The sequence below is a fragment of the Musa acuminata genome, chromosome BXJ3-10 (assembly GCF_036884655.1).
Source record: "Musa acuminata AAA Group cultivar baxijiao chromosome BXJ3-10, Cavendish_Baxijiao_AAA, whole genome shotgun sequence".
NCBI lineage: Eukaryota > Viridiplantae > Streptophyta > Magnoliopsida > Zingiberales > Musaceae > Musa > Musa acuminata.
The window spans coordinates 18,309,449-18,325,426 of record NC_088358.1 but is presented as its reverse complement, the minus strand read 5'-3'; the positions used below and the strand labels follow the sequence as shown (position 1 = coordinate 18,325,426).

Sequence of the window (15,978 nt, the reverse complement as noted above, 5' to 3'; positions counted from 1 at the left end):
TAGAAATACTTTTATTTTTAGAAAAACAACATTCTACCATAATAAATAAAAAAAGAAATGCTAATTAGAAAAAGAAGGATAAATAATTTTTTAAACGATTTGCTCATTATTTTTTGGACCTATGTATAAATACTTACCATCGTCCTCACTCGTGGTCTCTTAAATCTCGTTAACGCATATTCGATCATTGGCATGCACAATACAACTAGAGGTGTAAACGAGGTGAGCACGATGAAAGACAAAGACAATGAGGTCAAAGGGGATGAGCACATCGAAGAGGTTGTAGTCTTACTCGATGGTAATAATAATAACGAGGACAAAGTTGTCGTGAGGGAGGACAACAACGAAGACGAGAGTGCACATACAAGAACGATGATGATGTAATTACCATCACCCTCGTTTGTCCTCCCATCTCTTGTCATAGCTACAATCTCAATGGGAAGAATGCATAGAGAAGATGAGAGATGTAGAGAGCGGGGTTGAGAGCATGGGGTGAAGGCCAAGGCAATGATCGACAGAGGTAGGATAAAAGTAATTTGTCTTAAAAAAAAAAACTTTATAAGAACAAATAGGAAAATAAAAAAAGATTCTTTTTAGAAGATTTGCTCATTATTTGTTTGGACCTATAAATAAATACTTGTATTAAAGGCCTATGTATATATATATATATATATATATATATATATATATATATAAGAAAACGAAGCCCTCTTGTTTGTTCCATTCCGAAACCCTAATTTCAGGGTAATCCGTACCTCATCGTCGCCATGGCGAAAAAGCGAAAGCCACCTGTCCAAATCCCCGAACCCTCCTCGTCGGAGGAAGAGGAGGAGGAAGAAGAAGTCGAAGAGGTGGAGGAGGTGGAAGAAGTAGAAGAAGAAGGATCCGAAGAGGAGGAGGAGGAGGAGGAAGAGGAAGAAGAAGAAGTCGAAGAAGAAGACGAAGCCAAAGACCAAGAAGAAGAGAAGAAGGCGAAATCTGAGGAAAAGGAGGAACAGGTAGAAGTAGAAGAAGCCGATGTCTTGGACCGTGAGTCAATACGCAAGCTCCTGGAGCCCTTCGGCAAGGACCAGCTGATCGAACTCCTCAAGGAGGCCGCGCTCCGTAACCCCTCTCTCCTCTCCCAGATCGCCTCTGCGGCCGACTCCGACCCCGTCCACCGGAAGATCTTTGTCCACGGCCTCGGTTGGGATGCCACCACCGAGGTCCTCGCCGCCGCCTTCACCACCTACGGCGTCATTGACGAGTGCAAGGTGGTCACGGACCGCGCCACTGGCCGCTGCAAGGGCTACGGCTTCGTCCTCTTTCGCACGCGTGCTGCGGCCCAGAGAGCCCTCCTGGAGCCTCAGAAGAAGATCGGCAACCGCATGACCTCCTGCCAGCTGGCATCCTTTGGCCCTCCCGGCGCCCAGGGCCCTGCCCCCGAGGCTACCGGCCGCAAGATCTTCGTCAGCAACATTGGGGAACACGTGAACCCCGAGCGGCTGCGTGCCTTATTTGCCAAGTTTGGGGAAATCGAGGAAGGTCCGCTGGGGTACGACAAGACCACGGGGAAGCTGCGGGGTTTTGCCATCTTCGTCTACAAGACGGTCGAGGGGTGCAGGAAGGCCCTGGAGGAGCCGAAGAAGTTCTTCGAGGGCTGTGAGCTGAGCTGCCAGAGGGCGGTCGAGGGGCTTAAGCCGAAAAATCAGGCAATTGGGGGTGCCAATGTGCCGGCGATGTTGCAGCCAAACGATTTAGCGCTGACCTATGCTTCACAATCTTTAATGGGTCTCAATCCGGTGGCTGGTTTAGTTGGGCAGAGTTTAAACCCTGCAGTGGGGTTGTTGGGGCAGAATGTTGGGGTTGGAGTGCTGAACCAGGGTCCGGTGGCTCAAGGGATGTCACCATCTCTGAGTAGGAGTGGGATGACTCCTCCACCTTATGGAGTTGGATTAGGAGGGGTTGGTGGAGGTGGGACAGGGGTGAATAGTATCAGTCCCAGTGTAATTGGGAGCTATCAATCGCAGGTAGCTTTGCAAGGATTGGGGGCTTATCAGAACAGTTACTTGTCTTCATCAACAGGGGTAAGGTCAAAGTCTGATATTGGATCACTTGGTAATGGCTTGCCACCATACTTTGGGCGCTAGGTGAGTTATTCTGAAGTCCTTGCAATGTTAACATAGCAAAGCTTGCTTGCTTTTATTGAACTTTTACATCTCTCTGGTTTAATTGCAAAAAGTACATAGTTCCACATGGCATGCTGATAAATTTTATTGCATCTAGTCATTCTAGTCATAGCATTCATGTGCTAGCATCTTCATCAAACAAATTGGAGGCAACTAATTCAAGGAAAATGCAACAGAAAGAAGGACAAATTTCAGTTATGCATAGGCCAGGGAAGGATTGAATCATGTCTATCTAAAAGAGGATCAAATCTTGTTTCTCTAAAAGGAAGTCAAAATACAAGCTAAAGCAAAATAAGCTGATATAATTTATAATGGATTTTTGCAAGTCTTAGATTAGTGAATACGAAAGGTGAAAGCCGTCAAGTATTTAAGCTGTGGCCATTTGCTTCTTCTGTAGTTAATATCTTTGTGCTTGGTTATTATTCAGTGTGGAATTGGTAAGTTTTTATGATGATTTGCTTGACATTTCTTTTGCCATCCTTTGCCTTCTTTGTTTAGTGAGCCTATTATTTTATATGAGAATCAGCATCTAGACTAACATAAGATATAAATGTCTTTTACAACTGGTATTAAATGAACAAAACTGGTAATGTTTCATTGTACATATATGTTAATTGTTAATGATACTAATGGAGTTCTACTCCTTGTAAGAATATTAGTAGCTCAATATCACACAACATTATGTGAATTACAATATTTTGTTACTTTTCTTATCAGCTATGTGCCAGAAACTTACATCTAGTGCAATGATGATCTTAAAACATGAGGTGTTGAATTTGTTGGAGAGTTTGCACTAAAGGCCATTTTAAAATTTTATAATATTGGCTTGTTATGTGAAGCATTTGATTTATGAACATGTGTGGATGTCACCGGAATTCATATTTGTAGCTGAGGCTTGTTTGCTAGAGCTCATTCTATTTATTGCCAAAGGATTAAGACTCTCCAGCTGAAACCTGATCTGACCTCAAAATCAAAACCTTAACCTAAGCCCAGCACTAGCTTATTTCCAAAGCTTGGTTAAAGTCATTTTATTCAGCATTTGTCTGCCTGCAGGAAAGATCAAGGGAGGTTTTGGCTTAGGGCCACATAGGCAGTGATGGACTCTATGGCAGGGTTTAGATGAGTACCACTGAAACAGAGAGCATATAGAAGGTTAAGAGATCTCTTATGTAGTGAAAAATACAGTTGTAATACTCTATATGGGAGGTTTTACAAAGGCGAGAGAAAGATCATGCGAGCTTTCTTATGGAATGACCAAACACTAGCTGAAACCTGATTAGACCTCAAAACCACCGTCCTTAACCTGAGTCTGGCAATAGCTTATTTTCGAAACTTGGTCAAAGTCAGTTTACACAGCATCCATCCACCAGCAGGAAGGATCAAGGAAGGCATTGGCTTAGGGTCACCAGACAATGAGGAACCAAATGACTGATTGCTGTGAGGACCATTGAAACAAAGAGTAAAGAAGCCCCAGTTATTCTTTATAAGAGAGAATATCAGTTATAATACTCTAGATGAGAGGTTTTGCAGTGCAGAGAGAAATGGAGGTAAGAGGAAGATTATGTGAGCTTGTGTTATCGAGTGACCAAATCCCCAACCACTGTCAGGGTCACACCTTAGCTAGCCCTAGATAATGGTCTTTTAGATAGACTACTGTGTTCCTTTTGATTTTTCATTGTTGTTTTTTTATTATTTTATGATCAAAGTCTTTTTCTGAATCCTTGTAGTGCTAAAAAGTTCTGTTTTGGATATATAGAGAGGTTGGACCAGATATATATAAGCCACTAGGAGAGATGTCTTTGTATAGAATTTTGTGTGAGATGAGATCTCCTGTGAGGGAAATGTTTTTTCCTCACAGGAACTCTTATTACTCCTTTAGATATTTGAGATTGTAAATCATAGGAATTGTGCTTGAAATTGAGCATCTTTCCGACGCAATAAAACAATGGTGGACTAGTGGTGGTTTTCCTTCCCTTGTTCATCTTTGGGAGGTCAATTCTCCTCGAATAGAGAATATCCCAATAGGAGGATCATACCGTATTAGCTTGGGAGTTTAGAGTGGAACCTGACCTGTAGAGTTTTCGACCCAGCTGCAAGCTTAGCATGGAGCATCAGCAAAAAGCCACCATTAGAATTAGTGAATAAAATATGGACGACTCAAGGAACAGTGATGATGGCCTGGGATAGGGAAAAAGAAAACACAGAGAGTGGTTAATTTTAATGAGGTAGGAGTCTATTTAGGGTTTAAATCTCTCCATCTCACATGCAGATTACTTTTGAGTATCATACACTGGGCACTGAAAATGGTCAGATGAGGGTTGAAAAACACTTGAATTTATACCACAAGTGAGCTCAGCTAGGGCCTGGTTTTCTAACCCAAGCAGGGGCTTGAGCAGTGGCAGTGCCCGTCAATATTAAAGTAAACATGGTCTGCTTAGGTTGGAATTTTATATTTGTTAAGGATACCTATTAGAGTCCATATATTACTTTGAATATCAGATGACTTTGCATCTTGGTGCTTCATGGAATTGGAAAGTTCAGATTTAAGGGCAGTAACCCATGAATAGAAGTTTAGTGAGGATGTTCTTGTAGATTGACTGCCAGAAGAAAAGAACTTAGTGCAACTGATCTGTCTTAAGCTTGGCAGTTTATTATTAATGCTGGTTATCAGGATGCAATGATGACAAAATGTAGAGAAGCAAGCTGTTAGTAAATGAAGATGGTAAGTTGTCTTTGATAATTGAAGTTGGGGTTTTAGATAAACTTCGAAGCCAGAAAAAGAAACTATGTTGGCCGTTATGCTTTGCTGATTTTCTTTTTATTATTGATTGTTAATGTGTTTTGTTACACTTTCTATTAGTGGGTGCCATACTGTCATTGACTTAGTTGATTTTGCCTATGTTGTGCGGCATCCTTGTGTGTCCATTCGCAAAGGGTTAGTCTTCTAGAAGTCTCTTATGGTTTCGTAAGGACCTGTAAAGGAGAAGACGAGTCAGAGGAAGCGTTTAATTCGGAATTCCACAAGTAGGCATTTCAATAAGCACTTGATAGGTAATGCAAATTACAAATATAGACTTTGCAAGCTTTGAACAGTCACGCAACCAAGGGTTTAATGTCGTTTGTTGTGATCAAAAGTCCCCACAAGTGCTCACATGACATTGTTGCCGAACAAAACAGTGAACCATCCCTTGACAATACCCCAAAGGCTCATCCAACTATGTGTCACTCATGTAGCTCTAGTGTGCTATACTGGCTGACACTGCGCACCACTTTGTGGAGTTAGGAAACCCCCAAAATGGTTGTGTGGATGGCAGTGATTGCAAAAGGCGCTCGGACGCTCGCCTAGGCGCTCGGGCGAGGCGAGGCGAGGCCCGAGCGCCTCGCTAATGTCCCAGGCGGTGCGCTTCAAACAGGCGCCGCCTGGGCGCTCGCCCGAGCCCAGGCGTTGGGCTCTTCGGGCGAGCGCCTGGGTAAACCAAGGCGACCGAACCAGAATTTTAGGTCTGGTTCAGTCCTGGTTCGATTGTTAGTTGGTTCAATCGAACCAACTAAACCGATATAACCCCAACCCTAACCCTAACCCAACACTAACCTGCTGCCGCTGCCGCTCTCGATCCCGATCCCGATCGCGATCTCGTCGCTCGCTGCCGCTGCTCCCGCTGCCGTTGCTCGCCGTTGTCGCTGCTCGCGCCTCCCGCGAGCCCTCCCGCGAGCCTTCCCGCTGCTCGCGCCTCCCGCGAGCCCTCTCGCTGCTCACGCCTCCTGCGAGCCCTCCCACTGCTCGCGCCTCCCGCGAGCCCTCCCACTGCTCGCGCCTCCCGCGAGCCCTCTCGCTGCTCGCGTCTCCTGCGAGCCCTCCCGCGAGCCTTCCCGCTGCTCGCGCCTCCCTCGAGCCCTCCCGCTGCTCACGCCTCCCGCGAGCCCTCCCACTACTCGCGCCTCCCGCGAGCCCTCTCGCCTCCTGCGAGCCCTCACGCGAGCCTTCCCGCTGCTCGCGCCTCCCTCGAGGCCTTCCGCTGCTCCTGCCTTCCGCTCCCTTTCCCGCTGCCGCTGTCGCCGCTCGCCGCCGCTGCTGCCGCCGCCGCCGCTCGCCGCTGCTTCCTCGTTTCTCCGTCAGCAGGTTTATACTGTTAATGTGATTATATTTATTAATTATATTATATATTATATATTTTTATTTAAAATTTTAAATAATTATATTTATTAATTATATTTTATATTTTTATATTTTAGCGCCTCGCTTCGCTCGGGCGAGCGCCTAGCGCCTCGGGTGTTTTTGGACCTTGGCGCCTTTTGGCGCCTAGCGCTTTTTAAATCATTGGTGGATGGCTTATTTTTAAGCAATTTTGCCTCTGTGCGACGATTGCACATGATCTGTGTTTACAAGAGTAAAATGATCACAAAAGCTAACTAAAATAGGGTTGTCAAGCCTACTGTAAGTCCTTTACATGTTATGTAAAGTATGAACAAACTAAAAGACACAGACATACACAAAAATTACATTGAACACCCTTTGTACGGATTTGTCCATGACATTCTCTCCCACTTATTCTTTTGACATCCTTGTCGAAGCCTTTGTGGACGCTACATCTCCTTGTCTTCGCTGAACCTTTAATCTTATGCTTTAGCTACAATGCACTTCCCTCGGCTTCCAACTGCTCTAGGTCAATAACTTTGACTCTGGTGTGGAGTCGATTGAGTTGTGTTATTCGTAGCTGGTTCTTGTGGATTTCTCATATGAAGGAAAAGATCTTCCTTATTATGCGTTAATCTCTCAAATGTCTTGTGTTGCTTGAACTGATTGGATGCCTGTTGGAGCTTTAATGAGCATCGTTTTGCAGACTTTGAAGTTTTGAAGGTTTTTCCTTTGCAAAATTTGTCGATCGATTCTTCTTCTATTTAGTTGTCGCCTCCAAGTAGGTTCGCATCACTTTTGCTTTTGATTGACATTCAGTTAGGAAATGAGGTGGACAATCTACTCTCGATAGAACAATCACCGTTGGTGAGGATTTGATAACTGTTGTCTTGTATTAGGTTTCTTCGAAGTTTCTTTGAACATTTGCAGAACTCCTTTGCTGGATAAATAAGAGAATTATGGTACTCGGTTTCGCTTATTCTCTTAAGAGTTGAGAAGACAAAGGTTACTCGATTTCGTCCGTCTTCTCGAGGGTTGTACTTTATGTATCAAGCTGGTTACTATCTTTCGTCTACTATTTACTCATACTTCTGAAGCACATGAAATATTTGCACTCCTTATGTTGTGTTAGTTATTGCAATTAGTTTCATTGCCATCGAACTTTCGGAATGTAAGAAGTTTTGCTTGAAAAGAGCAAAATTTCACCCCAACTTGGAGTAAGTCTTTGATAGCCTTGGTCGTCTCTTGGATTGTATCGTCTTCCCCATCATTTTCGTTGCCGATTCCTCTAAGTAGAAAAGATGCAACACCATGTGTTGCTTACTTCGTTCCTTGGTCGAGCACTCCTACATCGACCTGAAGTCCCCCACTTTCGACTATCTTGATGGGAAGCCCGTCGACACCAGTCTTATGAAATCCCCTGGTCTTTGCCTTTTGGTGTGGTCTTAGTACTTGGAGTTTCCCTCTGCATTCTCCACTCTTCGTCCCCCTTTCATGACCATATATTCTTTCTCCATGAGAGCAAGGGATTGTTGACTCCATGAAAGTCTTGCCTCTGCGATACCATGGCGATACCATGCCCATGGCCCTATTATCCGTCGCCTTGCATCTGTGTCCCTTTCTTCGTGATCGGTACATCCGCTTCTTCGACATTGTGGCACTCCTTCGAGTCCACCTCTATCTTAATCAACGCTTGGTTTTGGGTAGCTAAGTCCTTCTAGACTTGTCGTCGTTTTTTTGCTCTTTTCAACCACCTGTTTCAATATCTCTGTGTTCTCCGAGCAGTTTCCCTTGCTCGATGGAAAGACAAACTGTCACTTCCACGTATAGCCTTCGCCATCATGCTGTAGGGATCGTATCGATTCTGTTCTCTTTTGCGTTCTTGGTAACAACGTTCGCTCTTTCGGCCTTGTCCTTGACTTGTCGATCTCCCTCAAGCAAATATAAGCTCTGGAGCAGTTTAACTTTTCAATCTCTTTGATCATACCTTTGTATGATTAAGTCCCCCTCATGGGGCTCATTGGCACTTGCACTTAAAATCTCACTCGGTGATACACAGCTCTCATATGTTGATGACCAAAGCTTTCATCTGATGAAAAATTCGGTGCACGCATGTAAGATCCGTCTTTGTGGTACCATAATATTCATTCCTTGAATTTATAGCCCTTTTTGTCGTCATGTTGCTCACCGGAGTGGGGCTCTCAGTAGCTTCCGACCATACCTCTGTATGATCAAATCCCTAACGGGACTTTTCCCATATGTGTTGTATTGCCTTAAACTGTTCCACTACGATCTACTGCACCACGTTGCCTAATGACATCTTCATTGCATTTTGATCTTTGTGGGATGAACTCGGACTGTGATCTCTCTATGTGTAGCCTTTAGCAGTACATCGCAGGGCCTCCACCCCCTTCAATTGTGTTTGTTCATTTGGCAATCGATTTTTGCTCACCTGTTCTTGGGTTACACACGGACAAAGCTTAACTCTAAAATAGTATGTTGCCTTGCAGCTCTCGAAGTCCATTGACTTTGTTAAAATTGGTGCGTCATTGTTTGGATCCTGGGTCCCTGCCCCCAACACAATCTCCACTGTTCATAGTTTCTTTTGCGATAATTGGAATGATAACACTACAACATATCCTTCAAGAGTAGCTGTTTTTGTGTTCTCTTGCTTCATGCCAAAGTCTTCTAACCCCAATTTCATCTTCGCAAGTTGAGTCACCTTAGTTCCTGCGTCAATTGCTTCGCTGAGATAAGGTGCATGTGCCTCGAAGCTCCCTTCGACTTTGACACCATACAAGATAAGTTTGTTCTATCAGGACGAGGGACCCATGGAACGACATGATTTCGATCTTGCCTTTGCAAGAGTTTATGTCCTTGACTTTTATCCAAGAAAAACTTCACCCCTTCGCTCTATGTTCCATCTTCTATGTTGATTTCCTTTATACGACTTGGGCATTTCACTAAGTTCCACCTAAGTTGTTTTGCTCCTTGGTTTGCATTGAGTTGATGGTAGCCCTTGCACCCACCATTCCACAGGTCAGACCTTCGTTGAATTCGATTTCCATATCGGCTCTAAGTGTACTTTCGTTTGGTGTTACCTAAGATTGCTCCCTCACTTGATCTCACAATATGTCCACTAAGACATTACCACGTGTGAGATCATGCGATGACTCCTCGTCGCTCACTCGGTCCATTGGGCTTTATGGAGCTATTGTCTTGAGATATCCTTTCCACATGTATGGCCCGTTGCATATGATTTTCTCTGTGAAGAATCGAGACTTATCCCTCTTGGATATATGTCCCGTTAGAGCAACTTTTCTCTTTGCATCCTTCTCTTAAGAAGTTTCGGAGACCACCATCCCCCTATACTACTTTGCCTTGCTAAATAAACTGTGTATTGTTTCGCCACCGTGAATGCACTTGCTAGATTGCAACTCTTCGCCCATATAGCCTTCGTTATGCCCCTTAAGGCCTAGCAACATGCTAAACCTACTACACACTTCAGCCTCCTATGAACGTATCCTTCCTATGCTGAAGAGAAGTTACTTTGGGATGGCCATGGACAATCCATCGTCCGTATACAATCCCTTGCATGAGTATCGAATCCTTCGAGTTAGCAATTCCTCTCACCTCTGTGAGCTTTGCATAACTCTTTTAGTCGTCGAGCAATCCATCCCTCCTTGCACGGTCTCACCCTTTGCCAAGCGCCCATTTTGTCTTTAGCACTGTCAAGTTTGATTGTAAACGTCGAGTCGTAGCTCAAACTTAGTCATCCCAATCTTTGTGCATTACGCGTTCTTCCCAGCTCGCTTGTACTCGTGGTGCCTCTCGCACGAAGGATTGCCCAATCCTCTGAATGCCAATCTCGGATGCTTGCTCCACTGAGCGACTCCTTTCCCTATGTCTTTATGCTTGTTTCCCTCAAACAGTTGCGCATGTTAGCTACCCTCAATGCAGCCACGTTAGGTTCCTCACATTTGCATACTAAGTGTTTTTAAGTGTACTTATATCACTCTGATATCATATGTCACGGACTTGGTTGGTTTTGCCTAAGTCGTGTGACACCCTTGAGTGTTCGTCTGCAAAGAATCAGTCTCACCAAAACCTCATATGGTTTCATAAGGACCTACAAAAGAGAAGGCAGTTTAGAGAAAATGTTTAACTCGAGACCTCACAAGTAGATATTTCAGCAAACACTTGATAGATAATGTAAATTACAAACATAGACTTCGCAAACTTTGAATGGTCGCGCAATAGGGTCCAAGGTGGTCTTGCATAACCAAAAGTCCCCACAAGTGGTCACATGACATTATTACGGAACAAGACAATGAACCAGCCCTAGACAAGACCCAAAGGCCCACTAGCCATTTGTCACTTGCTGTACTGATTGACACTCTGCACTATTTTGTGAAGCTAGAAAACCTCCAAAATACATGGATGACCTATTTTTTGACAGTTTTACCTGCACACAACTTACGCTTATAGAACTAAAATGGCCACAAAAGCCAACCAAAATAGGGCTGTCAAGTCTATTGTAAGCCCTCTACAGGTTATGCAAAGTATGAATAAAATTGAAAGACAGACATATACAAATATTACATCGAAAACGTTTTATACAGATTTATCCATGACAATCTGGTAGCCCATTTATGGTTATTTTGCTGGCTTGCAAACTTCAGTTTCGAGTATATTTGTTTCTTTGTGCCATTTGCAGAATACAAATTTTAATTTGATGTTTAACATACTGGACGCAATATCTATATGTAAGAGCTAGACCTTTCTTCGGGTATTTTTCTGATTATTATTGTTGCTAGAAAGAAGGACAAATAGTGCCTTTTTCCTAGAATGCAGGTATTATCAGGCTACAATGAAATATATCCATACTAGAGGAGCTGGAAGGTGTGATGAACCATCAGACATAAAGGCTATGCTTTCAGGAGACATACAGAGATCCTTTTAGAAGATTCAGGTTCTCCTTGTTAAGTAGACACTCGGGCACTGTATTACTATGTCTACAGTGAGCTTTTGTGGTTATTTATTGAATTGTCCTGGTTATTTGAACATATTAGTTGTTGCCATAACTGAAGTATTTTTTTCATACTAAGCAATTTCTTGTCGCTTTTTTATGATGACATCTTTGTGATGAATCAGTTGGTTGCCAATCAGCCCTTTTTTGGTAGGTCAATGACGAATGGATAATTTTCCATGAGAACTTTCTTGGGCTATCTATCGTGATCAATGAGCTAGTCCATTCCTTTTTAGTATAAGCAAGTTCTAGTTTTAGATATTGGTAATTACTCTTGGATGTACTTTTCTATGTTACTGTGTTTCTGACCCCTGCAATTTTTTGTACTTGTGCGATATTTCTTTTCTTGGTTTAGTCCGGCCAGCTTATTATGAACGGACAGGATCGTCGGCTGTGGTTGCGCTATCTTGTGTGTGCCAAGACAATGCTGAAATTTTGGCTTAATAAAGGCTAAAAGAAAGTTGTTAAGATTTATGTATATGTTTTTCTAAATATACATAAATCACCTGATTGGGATTTCATCTGTTTACTTCCAAAATAAAATAAAATAAAAAACATTGTTTGTTTTGCTAAATAGTTTGCAGAAAGCACCTGTTTGTTTTGACAGGAACTACATTACGACTGGAATCCCCCTCGAGAAATCCTTTCAAGCACGTGCAAGCGAATAAAGCTCTTGATCGATCAGCTTTTGGTATTAACCTAATTGTTTGCCTGCATAAAAGGTATGTACCAATTTTTTTTTCTAAGAATAAATGATGAAGATGGATCTTGATCTCAGGATTTTATGATTCTTACCTCTTCTTTTTAATCGGTGCATGAATCCAACAACTTACCCAAGTGCATGAATCAGTCCTGAATTTGATTTATGTATTTGTTTTTCTACTTGCACTCATTTATCTTAATCTGATTTATGTATAGTCATGACTTTTACGTTACCGGAGTTTACATTTAACTAAATATTTCAGTACCTTTCTATCCATACTCGTTTTGAACTCAATTAATATCATGACCCATCTTAAGTCGGTCAGTTTAGTACAAAATATCCAATTCTTTTGACATGCTAAATGATTCAGAGCAGAGCCATTGCTCTCGAGTTCTTTCGATGGTAACTCTACTCTCCTAATCTCTTATAGGATTTTGGAGGGCAACTAATTAAGAGTGTCCACAGACTTCACCGCAATTGGGTAAAAGTAGCCAACTTGCAACTTCAAGTTTCGTTATCGATCACCGAGTTCGCTCATCTCAAGCTTTTCTGGCGGCCAACTTCTGCACGGGCGGACGCAGTCGATACATCATCGGAACTTGCGTTGATCCCTCGTTTCCAAGAACAAAGCCAATTGCCTCGAAAGAGTGAAGCTCAAGAGGTCGTTCTGATACAAAGCGTTTCTCCACAGTGACCCTCCGTTACAATCCTCCCATCCGTGAGTCATCATCTATTACGCAACTTGAGCTTAAACGAAGAAGAAAGGACACAAGGAATGGGGACTCGGTATATAGTGCATACACATGCATACAGAGAGTCCAGTGTCCTTTCTCGTGCTTTAATTCAAACTGATTCTTGCTGGGGAATTTTGGTCGAATGCAGAAGCTAGATCTCATGCATCAGGGACGGACAAGAAGAAGTGGGATGAGGAAATGGGCAGCTTCAACAACAGTTTTGCTCACAAGCTAAACAATCACCAATGCAGTGCTTTTGTAAAGGTTTTGCGTACTTAATCTTTTGCAAGGGAATCAACCAGTGACACATGGCACATCTTCGACTAGGCAATGACATTTCCATACTTTTGCCTCTGTCTCTGTTGCTGCTTTTCAGAGATCTGACCACTTGGCACAACCCCAAGCGATGAGCACACTGATGTCCTCTTTTTTTTTGGGGGGGTTGTACAGCAGAAAAGGTTCTGCAAGTTCTATCGTCATAGCCAATTGAATTTGAACGTGGAGACAGTGGATTCATGTCTGTCAAATACCGGATCGTCTGGATGATGAGTGTTAACAAGAAGCCAATGCCAATCCCCGGCGCATGGTGCAGGTGGTTTGTCTCATTTATGTCACCAAGCACAGGGACAGGAGGCAAGAAGAACCTGGGTTTGTGTTGAGTGATTTCCCTCCCTTGCTCTTGGAGCTGTCTGCATCACTTCCGAGTAGAGAGTTGGGAGCCTCTGCAACTTCTTCTGATTAGGTTCTCTGTCATTTTCCCTACTGCATTCTTGAAGTAGGTTTCTGTGGTGCAGCAGATGAAATCTTTCGGCCACTTGTGTTCTTTAGGTTTCTTTCCATCTTTTGTATGGGAAAGACACAGCTCATTATGTTGTGTTTGTTGGCTCTCTTATTTTAACCTGCAAATAGCTCTCCCGGGATGTTGCATGCAGTTGTTGGTTGGCTGGATCACGAGTTAAATAAGAAAAGGAGCTGCCTTTGTAGGATTCCAAGAACCATGCAAGTGGGCACTGGCCCATGGGGCTTTGCTCTGATCCTATATCTCCAAGCAAGCAAGTTGGCGAATGGCGTGCTTGGAGACGATGGCTGATCATGGCGGCGGCCGGGATCAGCAGTTGCAGCCTCTGACCGCCGCCGAACACGGTTCCTTCCACGGCCTCACGCTCAACGAGGTCCAGAGCCGCCTGGGGGAGCCCCTGCACGGCCTGAGCCTCGGCGACCTCCTCGAGCGTGCCCCTCTAGTCGCCGACGGGCTCCGTTGCAGTGGGAGCGGCGGCGTGCCGCGTGCCCTGAGCAACAAGACCATTGTCGAGGCGTGGAGGGACATCCAGCTGCGGCACGAGGAGGGGAGCAGTGAACGCGCTGTGCTCGGCGAAATGACCGTCGAGGACTTCTTGCCGAAAGCGGGCGCGGCTGCACAAGGCACGGATTCTGGTGTTGCGGACGCTCATGCAGTGCGTTCCCCCGGCCGAGGGAGCAATTCGTCGGCTGCTGCAGCGACCGCGCCGCCGCGTTCAAGACGACGGAGGAGCGTAGCAACAGAGGACGTGGCCGAGAAGATGGTAGAGCGGAGGCAGAAGAGAATGATCAAGAACCGGGAGTCAGCTGCTCGATCTCGAGCAAGGAGGCAGGTAAGGAGGCTACACCGATCCCCTCTCTCGCCCTCCTCCATATCTTATACATGCTTGGATCTCATGACAGGCTTACACGAACGAGCTAGAGAACAAGGTCGTCCTCCTTGAAGAAGAGAACCAAAGACTCGGGAAACACAAGGCAGTGTCCTTAAATCTCAAACCTGACACATCTTTTAGCCCTCCAAGTTCTAAGCATGCAGCTGAGCTTGCCAAGTTCATCATCTTTGATTCTTCTTCCTTGCAGGAATTAGAAGCAGTAGAACGTAACATGCCACATCCAGATCCGAAACACCAGCTCCGACGGTACGAGTTCAGCTCCATTCTGACCATGTCAATATCGATCTTTGATGAGGTAATCCGGTGAAACATTTGCCCATCTGTTACGTGAGCTATCGAGCTCGATATGTTCACGAGGGAGATGGTGGAAGCTCAACAGGCCGTGGCTGCCGTGTTTGTTTCGGCTTCCTAGCATCGAATGCTGTCTGTGCTCTCTTTGTGGTGCTAATGGATGCTTTTACTTTGGAGATGGGATGTGATTTAGTTCTTTCTTCAATGTCTCGATGAGATTTAGTTCATCACATTGAACTTGTAAAATGAGTTATTCCTTCTTCGATTGCCAATGCTTCATAGGATTTCGCATTAAAAATACTATTTCTGATTGAAAAATCCAATTCCACCCTTACCTGTCAATGTATCGAAAGCATCGCACCGTCTGCATTTAATTTGAACCAGTGTTGATTAGGACGACACCAACAGACTTGAACATTGGAAACTATGTATCTCACCCATTACAAGAACATCATACATGATGAAATTGCTTTATATGCAATAATAGTCAATGGATCAGTCTTAACTCTATTCGATAGGAACTCATTTCTGGAAGTCGAAATCCATTATTCCAGACATCAAAATACAAAGAAATATTTAAATTTTATGGATTCCAATTAATTACCGCTGTTAATGTTACCAATCTAATATAAATTCATGGCATCTCTGTGCCTCCTATTTTGAAAACTGAGCTTCTCTATATAGTTTCTGGCGATTAAATATGAGGACTCACAGCATAATAATAGAGGTCGATTGTGATTTATGTATCAATTAAAGCTTAGATCATGACGTTTCATCAGACAGAAAAAATGTGCATAAACAGTTTGCCAAGCAGTGAGTGCAGTGTTGGGAACAGATTGGTTGTCTACACGTTCTATTCGAACACAAATCCGAATATAAATCTGAAAGGTTATGTTCTTACTCGAATTTTTCTATTTAAATATATCATATTCTCGACTAAAGAATATCCATACCCGATTTGAGTCAAACAAACTAAATATTTGGACTAAGGTTCGAGATATCAATTCTTAAATATTTTAAGATGTTAACTAGCTTAATTAATTGATCTCGCAATAGAAAAATCTTGAGATTAAGTTCATATCTATTGATTATTATTATTATTTTTAAAAAAATATTTAACCCTAAAGGTAGTCGAACTTGAATTGGATACGAAGACGATGAAAGATATACAAACTTGATCCGAAATCCGTATGATCTATCATGTCCAAATTTGATTTAAGTGAGTCA

The 15,978-nt window shown here is 43.4% G+C and overlaps 2 protein-coding genes across 7 annotated transcripts; both read left to right on the top strand.

The window, feature by feature from the left end:
* Positions 1–711: 711 nt before the first annotated feature.
* On the top strand, positions 712–11,432 carry LOC103999624 (RNA-binding protein P). 6 transcript variants are annotated; one of them, XM_009421423.3, is made up of 2 exons: positions 712–2,129; positions 11,158–11,432. In XM_009421423.3, exon 1 carries the CDS (start codon positions 768–770, stop codon positions 2,127–2,129), a length of 1,362 nt encoding a protein of 453 aa, XP_009419698.2. In that variant the 5' UTR covers positions 712–767; the 3' UTR covers positions 11,158–11,432. The 6 variants fall into 6 exon arrangements, with proteins under 6 accessions (XP_009419698.2, XP_009419696.2, XP_065026440.1 ...); XM_009421421.3 differs by having other exon boundaries at positions 11,151–11,432; XM_065170368.1 differs by having other exon boundaries at positions 11,128–11,432.
* Positions 11,433–11,584: 152 nt separating this feature from the next.
* Positions 11,585–15,048, top strand: LOC103999629 (ABSCISIC ACID-INSENSITIVE 5-like protein 2). The gene is made up of 5 exons (XM_065170369.1): positions 11,585–12,054; positions 12,466–12,753; positions 12,918–14,400; positions 14,471–14,542; positions 14,648–15,048. The coding sequence occupies exons 3-5, from the start codon at positions 13,834–13,836 to the stop codon at positions 14,765–14,767; spliced, it is 759 nt and encodes a 252-aa protein (XP_065026441.1). The 5' UTR covers positions 11,585–12,054; positions 12,466–12,753; positions 12,918–13,833; the 3' UTR covers positions 14,768–15,048.
* Positions 15,049–15,978: the final 930 nt, after the last annotated feature.